The 9,926-nt window shown below is 36.0% G+C and overlaps 1 protein-coding gene across 3 annotated transcripts; it reads right to left on the reverse strand.

Annotated features, from left to right (window-relative positions):
• Positions 1–243: 243 nt before the first annotated feature.
• Positions 244–7,831, reverse strand: LOC131219492 (uncharacterized). 3 transcript variants are annotated; one of them, XM_058214653.1, is made up of 5 exons: positions 7,581–7,831; positions 6,407–6,514; positions 2,195–2,263; positions 1,947–2,084; positions 244–1,268 (listed from the first exon to the last, which is right to left on the reverse strand). In XM_058214653.1, exons 2-5 carry the CDS (start codon positions 6,480–6,482, stop codon positions 1,243–1,245), a joined length of 309 nt encoding a protein of 102 aa, XP_058070636.1. In that variant the 5' UTR covers positions 6,483–6,514; positions 7,581–7,831; the 3' UTR covers positions 244–1,242. The 3 variants fall into 3 exon arrangements, 1 of the variants encoding a protein (XP_058070636.1); XR_009158222.1 differs by lacking the exons at positions 244–1,268; positions 1,947–2,084; positions 2,195–2,263 and adding exons at positions 4,754–4,860; positions 4,966–5,328; XR_009158223.1 differs by lacking the exons at positions 244–1,268; positions 1,947–2,084; positions 2,195–2,263 and adding an exon at positions 4,738–5,328.
• Positions 7,832–9,926: the final 2,095 nt, after the last annotated feature.

The following is a 9,926-nucleotide window of genomic DNA, read 5'->3' on the forward strand; positions in this document are numbered from 1 at the left end:
ATTAAAATATGTGAATTATGTACTCAACAGAAAATTAGGAACGGTTTAAAACCGTCGCAAATTTTAGAAACCAATCAAGGATCTGTAGAAGTGGTGCAACTACGGGCAAAAGCCAGTAATTTGTTTTTTTCCGATTGTAACCACTATTTTCTTTTTTTAATATTTGAAACCCCAAGAATGTTGGGGTACAATTAAAAATGAATATTAAACAAATATTTTATGACTTTAAAATGAAAGAAATATAATATTTACATCAATAGGTTGAACATTGTCCGAATATATTAAAAAATCATTTATGTGGTCCACTCCTAACTTGGCCAATACAGCTATCGACAACCTCTGTCCATACATCATTTCAACCAAGCCGCATTGGTACCCATCTGCAATGGTCACTGCCAAAGTCCCCATCTGCAAGTTTAAGAGAACAAATGTGTCAAGAAGTCAAAGCGGAGAATTACAGGAACTATATCCCTTCCACACCACAACATATAACAATTATCTTGTTCGGTATTACAAATAGTCCTTTGCTATTCTTAGATATGTTTTAAATTTACAAATAGTCCCAACTCTGCGAGTTTTTTCAAGTTTTGAAAAAAGGTTTTTAAAATAAACTTTTTGCCAATTTAACTAGAAATCTGGTTGAGCTGGGTGAGCCCAATCAACAAGCTTTCACGAATGCATCCACTGGTGAATCTCTGTTTCTTTTTTTTTTTCTTTTCCTTTTTTTTTTTTTTACTTATCTTTCCTTGCATGTCTGATGTTTCAGTTCAAAATTTCCATTTTAGTTTCTGCGGTGTTGAGAGAATTGTTCAGGGCCAAACTAGGAAACTTCCCATGCTCCGATTTCTCATCGGGTGAATTGATGAGAGAGATTGTGTTGCCACAAAGTGAAAAAGAGAACATCAAAGTTGGAAGTTCAATCATCAGCAGAAAATGGGATGAGTGAAGATTTAACAGAAAGAGAGGAGCAAAGATTACCGACCAAACCTTTTAGTCTGGGTGGATCATTCCTTCAACTGAGTGATGCGGCTGATGAGTTTTTTGATGTTCCAGAACAAGCAGAGCACGACGAACCAGAGACTTCGTGGCCTGAGGTGAACTTTTACTTTCTCAAAATAATTAGTTGCTAACATTTAGAAAGTTGGACTTGAAATTTGGAATTGGTTTCCAAGTTGAACACGAAACTCACTGGTTTTGGACTTCACCATCAATTACTTCACACTTGACCAAATCCGATGTTTTCTACTTCACCACTAATGACATCATTCCTCCACAGTATCTTTAAAGTTTAAGCCCATCAATGGAACATATTTAAGGGAAAACATATGGCATCATTAGCAGAAGGATGCAATTTGACTAGAAGGAAAATCAAGTTAAGCATGAAACCACAAGGCTTTGCAATTTAAATGCAAGCTCGCTGGTAAAGATATGATCCATGTTCCATTTATTGCATGGCTTTGTTTGATCTTTGAAGTTTAAACTTATCAGTAGGGTATATGTAAGCTTGACAAAATCAAATGGGAACACTAACAAAAGTCTGCAACTCCACTGGAAGCCAAGTCCATACAAATGGAAAACCCCAAATCAATGCTTTGCAATTAAAGTACAAGCTCTCTAACAGGCAACAACAGAAGTTGTTTCCAGAATGTCTCACCACGAACTTATCCAATGACAAAAGGACACATGAACACCTATCCATGTATACATTTCATCCTTGCCCACTAGTGAGATGGTTTTTGGGATCCACAACCATCATTAAAATGTCCTAAACCTTGAATTTACTTAACAACACCAATGACAAGCAAAATGATCCTATTTTTTAGAATCATTGCTTCAATGCTAGAATAGTTGGACACTAGGTGCACAACAAAGTTTCCAATGGAAAGCCATTTTCAAGATTAAAAATACTTAATTATGAAGTGACATTTGAAAGCAACTTCACTTACCACCATCAACCAATAGTGTATCCCCAACTTCCACATCATTCGTGAAGTCATCATAATTTACACTAACAGTGTCTTCTGAACTGACTCCTCTTTTAATGGTGAAATTGAACTCTTTGGCCCTCCTTAAGCGATGCATAGCTGGAGAAAAAAAAATAAGAAGAAGAAGAAGAAAATTGCCTATGTCAGCACAAGCAAATCTGATGTGCTAGAGGAAAAGCAGTTACGGTTGGCAGTGGGGTGGTGCTTACCATTAAAAGAATGGAATCTGATAATGAAGAGAGCGACCGGGAGAGAGTAGTTTGGTTTCCCTTTGCCACCTGTCAAAGAAAATGCCACATCAGCATTAAGAGATGAAGCGGCCTCAACAATACAGTGTTGAACGATAATTTTTAATTAGCCTAATCTGAAATCAATAAGACAGAATTTATGGATCTATATGCCAAAATGACCAGAAAAATGGCTGTTTTAGTATATATGCCAAAGAAATCAGCAATTTGGTCTAGATAGACAAAAAATTAAAAAATCAACAAATTCAGCATAGCTTGCCATAGTATATATGCCACACACAGACACAAAAAAAAAATTATATAAATCAATAAAGATCCAGTCATGGAGAGAGCAGAATGAGACAAATAATCAACACATCTCCAAGTGAATTCCTATGAAGCTCTGTTGCAAAAGCAGCAATTACATATATAAAAGTCCAAGTAAGGAGATGATTGTATTCATAGTTTAGGATTTGAAATTTAGATGTCAATCTTTAAGATATGAGTTATAGCTAAAATTAGTATAGTCCATATTTGTAAGAATTCTTTGGATCTTTATCTCTTGTATCTTGGTTTATATATAAAAGACCTCTAAGACCATATATACGAGGAGAGTTGATGAATATAAATTGGAATTAGGAAACGTGTGAGATTTGGGAGAATATCACAGAAGAAGAAAACCAATAAACATAATAAATAAATAAATAAACACTTGGAACGAGTGGTTTGTGGATAATGTGGTTTGTGAAAAAGAATCCATCTTTCTGCACTCCTTTCTTCTTTCTCACCCATCCTACATTAAATTGGTAGAAGAACAAGTTCATCCATGGGCTTGTATGAGACAAATGGCAAGGAACGAGAAGAACGTTGTGGAGAAAATGGTAAGGAGATGATTGTATTCATACGGTGGGACGATTCCATTGGAGTTTCAGTCGATTGGATAATTAATTTGAGAATGCCAACACAACATCAAAAGAGTCCCTTCTCTTGCGCAAGGTGGTAGTGTCATGGAATCAGATTTTAACAGTTCCCTCTGACACGTGCCTTGCAAATAGAATGCTGAACACAAAAAAAAAAAAAAAAAATCTACTTTTTGACATGTTACACAAAACAGAACCAAATTTAATCTAAGCCTATATAAGTAAAAAACTAAAATGAGAAAAAAGAACAAGCAATAATAGTTTGGGAGTTTAGTTAAAGAATATATGAGAAAAGAATTCAGAATTGCCTATGATGCAAGAATGGCAACCAAGAAAAAAATGTCTTAGAAAAACAAAACAAGCCAAACATGTTTCTTTCCAATTCCAAAACTTCTAAAAATTTTAATAGATTACACAAAGTTGCATTAACATAAAAATTTTAATAATATAAAAAGCTTGTAAAGAATACAAGACGAGCATTTACAAGCATGCACATTATCAATTCATACCTATCCATATTACAGTACAGAAGTGTTAAAACCAGCCAAGGAGTTCTTTACCAATGGGATGCCAACCAACCAAAAAATATCTTCCTGCTAGAAAAGAATCCATAAACAAATTCAAATTCAAATTTAAATATAGTCTAAATTTTTATAAAGCTAAATGCAGAGCTTTAGTTGACTGTGTATGATCTGAGATCCAAACCTGGGTAAAATCTGAATCAACTACAGAATCAAAAGTAAATATCTGACCTTCAACCAACAACAAATTTGAAATGATAGAAATGACAGAAATTTCTGCTGAACAAAAGCATGTAGTAGATGTAAGAAAATCCGAACTACTACGACTTATTTTGGCCACCTAAATTAGAGAAATACTAATGGAACTTGTAAATCATTGACTACACACGTACTAATAAAACATGGAAGATTCGGATATGTAAATGTGACTAATTTCTTTGTTCCTTTTTTGAAACAGTTCTTATTTCACTTGAAATTATGATATCTCAAAATTACCTCAATGATCGACTTACAATTCCGAATGAGATAATTCGAATGAGGGAGATGTTAAACTTCTTTTCCTCCTTTTGGAAGCAACATAGCTACATGATTCCTATACTAAAGGCTGAAGTGCACTCAAAATTTTATTTTTCAGGGCTAACCAATGGGCTATCAAGAGACCGGACCCAGGTTGACCAATAGGTTGGACAGGACTTAATATTAACTTTAATATATATATATATATATATATATATATATATATATATATATGTATGTATGTATGTATGTATGTATGTATGTATGTATGTATGTATGTATGTATGTATGTATATATATATATATATGTATGTATATATCTTTTCTTTCTGTCAGGGGCCATCTGCTTCTGGACAGAGTAGGCTTAGGATACCTGTGGGAGGTCTAACCTTCCCGAGGTCTTTTGCTTTTCCTTAGTCATACATGATAGGTGGCTGACCCGCTTTTGTCATTGGCCCAGCCCGAAATATTAGTGCTGTACAGCCTTGTGCTTCCTTTCTTATGAAATACATATTTCTTCTTCTAAAAAAAAAAAAGAGGATGCCCAAAGGAATGCAAGGACAAGCCACTCAGTTATTTGGCAGAGAGAAAAAGGGGAATTTCCCAATAAGAGGCATGCCCTTCTCAAATATATCAACCGATTTTTGACAAAACAAGAGCAGGCAATTCAACAAAGTGAAGATTAGGATCTCTGACAAAACAGATTTTCGCATTAGCATTCCTTTTGAATATCATGAGAAAACTGATTTCCATATTAGCAATCAACTAAAAGAAGGAATATATTTTTCTTCATTACCCTGCAAGCTTCCTAGCCAGATTGAAGAAAGGCTTCTCGAAAATTTAATTGCTCTTAGCAGAAATCTCATAATATTGGAGATTCTTCTTTCTGTGGAAAGTAACCTGATTTGCTTTCACCTGCCTGTTCTTGACATCAACCTTGTTGCCTCATAGAACAATGGGGATGTTCTCACAAACCGTGCATCAATGTCAAATGTGCTATCAAAGCATGTTGGTGATAATCACTGGAAAAACTTTTAAAAAGTAAGTTGAGGCTTCAAAGAAAATGCTCCGGCAGAGATCACGGTGCCACGTAGGAACATTTTTGTATGTAAATCGGGCAGTGACACCGAACAAGATGATCGCACATTGGCCATGGATACTGCACAAAACAAGTCCAGTTTCAATGGAAGAAACAAAAGAATCCACTAAATTTTCCTGCTGCAGTAAAATTAATTCACATGATACATAATACATTTGAGAGAGACTCCATGCTCATTCATGCAAGGTGATTTTTAACCATGCTAATGCATCAAATTTCTAGAAATACAAGCAAGAGAACAAGGCATTATGTACTAAAATCATGAACTACATGACAAAGGAATTGACCTTAGTGAAAAATATAGTGAATACACCAAAAAAAGAAAAAGAAAAAAGAGTAACTTATCAACAAAGCTTGCAAGCTTCCTAGTTAGATTAGGGAAGAGCATCAGCACAAACATATGAAACAATATGGGATAACAAGCCTGTCGATAATAGGACTAGTCTCAGGAAGCACCTAGCTATTCCAAGTGGCATTAAACAAGAGGCATACATGGTAAATTTACTTTATATTACATAGTAAATTTAAAATTTCATAAATGCTAGTAATCAGAATTTAAAATGGTTACACTCATATACATAAGCATAAAGAAACAATGTCTGTATTTAACAGTGTCAGACAATTTGCACAGTTGTGAAGGCCATTTGCCTTTGTTAGTAGAGGTTATCAGGTCAAATCTCCATCTCCCACCTATCCACTTTTATGACAGAACATTTTAACTAAGTGTGATTCAGCCAGAATCACCGTTGGGAGGAGTTTCGCAATGACTCGGCTCGAATTCTCGCCCGACTCGAGTTGATTCAGTGAAGTTTCATGTCGAGTTAGTGAGTTCTACAACTATGGATATGACTGACATCTCCCTCCACCACCTTTTTACGTTTACAAGAGAACATTTTAACCAGGAGTGACTCAGCCTGAATCACTGTCAGGAGCGAGGTTTGCAATGACTCAACTCAAATTCTCACCCAACTCGAGTTGACTCAGTAGTGTTTCATGTTGAAATGATGAGTTCTACAACTACGAATATGACATCAACATCAATTTGGACCAAGAAATGCCATTTACAAAAAATGAAATGTACAATGATCGACAGGGCAAGTGAAGTAAAATGGAAATAAAACTTTAGTATCTTACTGACCAATAAGGAATGTGAATGGCCTCCATATCAACTGGCAGAAAAATGAGACAAGACACAGCAATGCCCAAACTCCCATATCTCAAAATATCTCGGCGAGAACCCTGCAACCTGTCAGTAAATTATTCTGCAATCCAAGGCTAGATTATTTGCTCAAATAAATTCCTTAAAATACTGCTCAATTACCAATGCAAATAGGAAACGATATAACTACAAAGCAATGAATATAGAGCAAGGCATTATAGGACAATTATAGCACAGGGCACCCTCCTCTACACATGACATGTAACTTAAACACGAACCACCAAAATGGTGGGACCTGTTGTATATTGCTCGGATACCCAAAATCATATTTAATTAGACAAGGCTAACATTGGATAAATAAAAATTAGATGTCTACCAATCAGCCAGTTAGGAGCATATTTGTAATGTAGTGTTATATATATATATATATATATATATATATATATATATATATATATATATATATATATATATATATATATATATATATATATAACCATAACCCTCTATGTTAGGTCCCACTATTTGGGTGGTTTGGTTTTGTGATACAAGCCATGTATTCTGTAGGAGTGCAGCCACCATCAGCGTAGTTGTGGATTATGATATTGTTGCCAGCACCTTCGCTACCCTGTGAGGAAACAGATTGTGAGAAGCAGAGCATATATGACTAATCGTCTCCAAATCCAAGACAAAGGATAAGGTCATCCTCATCGAAGCCAGAAAGGGTCCTTCCGATGATAGATATTGCCTGTTCATATGGGTTTTGTGAATCACAGATGTGATGTAAGTTCCAACAGTTGAAAGAACTTTGACTTGACAGCAACAACATCGGCCGTAGATGTCTCAAGGGTCCAAATAACCAAACAGAATAGAGCAATATATAAAGAAAATGAAACCAAACTCAGATGTGATGGTTTCCCTCATTTGCAAAAGCCGGGAGGATTGAAGAAATTGGCTTCCTTTACCTCATATTCCCTCTATGAAGGGCTATTTCCTTTTTTCCATTCTCAGATTTAAAGAATATAAAACCATTCCCTTTTCCACAGTTTTATCAGATGGGACATTATCCTTTCCTAGACTTTTTTGGTTTACAACCAATCCAAACAAGCTTAGGAAAATAACTTACGTTTTTAGAAAGAAGTTAAGCTCTTACCAAGGTTGACTGCCCAAAAAATCACTGTGGTTCAATGCACGATGCCAATGGAGTATTCTGGACAAATCGATCGATATGTTGCCGATCGAAGAGACTAGACTGTGGTTTTTCGGTTTGGCGGCCGACTGTGAAAAAAGATATGGTAGTGTCGTGATTGAAAATGGCTAGGGTTTTGAAAGGGGCTGGGCTCGGATGTTGACGGAGGTTTTGACAGGGATGGATTGATGTTTCGGATGGAGATGGGGGTTTTGACGGGGGCTGCGATGGGTTTTTTTAATCTATAGGGGTTTTGATCTACAATGGGTTCGGGTATCAGATATGGTGCCTAAGGGAAGAGAAGAAATCGAGTTGGAAGAAATGAGAAGAAAAACGAGAGAGAAGAAATTGAATCGGGAATAAATGAGAAGAAAAATGAGAGAGAGAGAATAGGGTTTGCAAGAGACTTAGGATACTAGGAAACTTAAGGGATACTAGGAAACCAAACCGTTTCCGTTAGGAACAGCCTTTGGCAGTTCGTAAACCAAATACACGGCCATTCCTAAAAGTTTTGGTGTAGCATATGGGAAAAAATAAAAAACAATCATATCACCTGCAATAATGCACTATGGAAGCAAAAAATTACAAGAGGATTATCCCATGTGAACAAGCGTCCAATCTCCCTAAAGGGGTGTTTAGTACATGGGATTAAATGGGATTTGGTGAGAGTAGATTTTAAGACCCAGCCTATCATTGCAACATCTGTTTGGGACTCACACAAGGTATGGGTTGTGAAGTCCCTTCTTAGAATCAGTGCCGGGCAAAGGTTTATGCAATCCTACTTTGGATTTCGTGTAGCTAGTGGTTAGTACTATGTGGATCCCACCATGATGTATGTGTTTTATCCATGTCGTCCATCCATTTTGAAATATAATTTTAGAGCTTGATCCCAAAAATGAGGTAGATATAAATCTCAGGTTGACCACACCATGGGAAAACAATAGTGATTGAATTACACCATTAAAAACCTCCCAGGGCTGATTGTGCGGTCCACTTGAGATTTGAATCAAACTCATTTTTGGGCTCATACCATAAAATGACATGGAAGAATGGGTGGGCGGCATGGATGAAACACATCATCATAGTGGGGCCCACAGAGCACCAACCTGTAGTGGCAAGATGAGTAGCCAATCCGTTTCCCAAACATGAAGTGGGATGGCCTCCAAGCCATGGGATTAGACAACAATCCTTGACACAGTGTATACATTACATTTTGGTAATTCCATCCCACTTAAACCCATCTAATCCCATGCTTCAAATACTCCTTCACAAGTCCTTAAAATCCTTTGGAACAAATTAGAAAGCACTAAGATACCCCCTATTCCTGATTACACCCATATATATATAACCTTTATGAGGATCACAATCGAAATAGGAAACAAATCCCACACTTACGCAACTCTGTGCAACTTAGCTCAATTGTTCGATGGCATCGACAAACTATCGATGGCATTGAGCATCTTCAATGGCATTGAACTAAACATCGAAACGTTCCAGCGATAAAAAATAAATTAAAAAAAAAAAAATTCAAAATTTTCCATAGGCATCGAGCAACCTTCGATGACATCAAGTTGTCATCGACAAACCTGTTAATTTTCAGATTAAGACATCAATAACAAAAAGTTGTGTTTTCATTTGAAAGCTTGTAAATGAAAGTAAATAGGAAATGAAAATGGAGATAAATGAATTGAGAGTAAATTGATTACTCAATTGTGTTTGGATGGTAGCAAATGAAATGCATTTGAAATCATCCAAATATTTTATTTGAATGGGAGTAATTGGGAGAAATTGCAATGTATTTAAAATTTTTGATATATTCATAGGAGTATATGTGATATTTAATAGAATGATTACAAAAGGTCCATTGAAATATATACTTTAGCCACAAATGAGAAATTTTCAAGCTTTAGATAAGCAACGAACAAAAGGATCACAAACTAGTAAATTGCTAATAAATTTTAAATGTCCATTTAAATGGCCAACCTTTGGACAGTTTGGATCATTCTCTTGGTATGATTTTAGTGATGCAGCAATAATTAAATTGTTTTGGAGTATCATCATCATGCCATGTGTATGATGGACATGTACCTTTTTTTTTTTTTTTTCTTTTTAAGAAGAAAACTTTTCATTGAAAGGCGACATTTACAGAAAGCCTATTTGGGCGGAGGACAGGCCTAAGTCAGGCCCGCCTATCATATCCTATATAGGGGAAGGATCGGAAAACTCCCTGATGGAGCCTAAACCTGCTTTATCCAGGAGAACACGGCCGTTAACAATGCAGGGAAGGGAGGAGAAATCTTGGAAAAGGTT

The sequence above is a fragment of the Magnolia sinica genome, chromosome 11 (genome assembly GCF_029962835.1).
Source record: "Magnolia sinica isolate HGM2019 chromosome 11, MsV1, whole genome shotgun sequence".
NCBI lineage: Eukaryota > Viridiplantae > Streptophyta > Magnoliopsida > Magnoliales > Magnoliaceae > Magnolia > Magnolia sinica.

Coding starts and splice junctions, on each gene's coding strand:
- LOC131219492 (XM_058214653.1), bottom strand. CDS start 6,482: ATGGGAGTTTGGGCATTGCTGTGTCTTGTCTCATTTTTCTGCCAGTTG. Junction 2,264..6,406: donor GCCATTCACATTCCTTATTG/GTCAGTAAGATA, acceptor TTTCTTTGACAG/GTGGCAAAGGGAAACCAAAC. Junction 2,085..2,194: donor CAGATTCCATTCTTTTAATG/GTAAGCACCACC, acceptor TTTTTTCTCCAG/CTATGCATCGCTTAAGGAGG.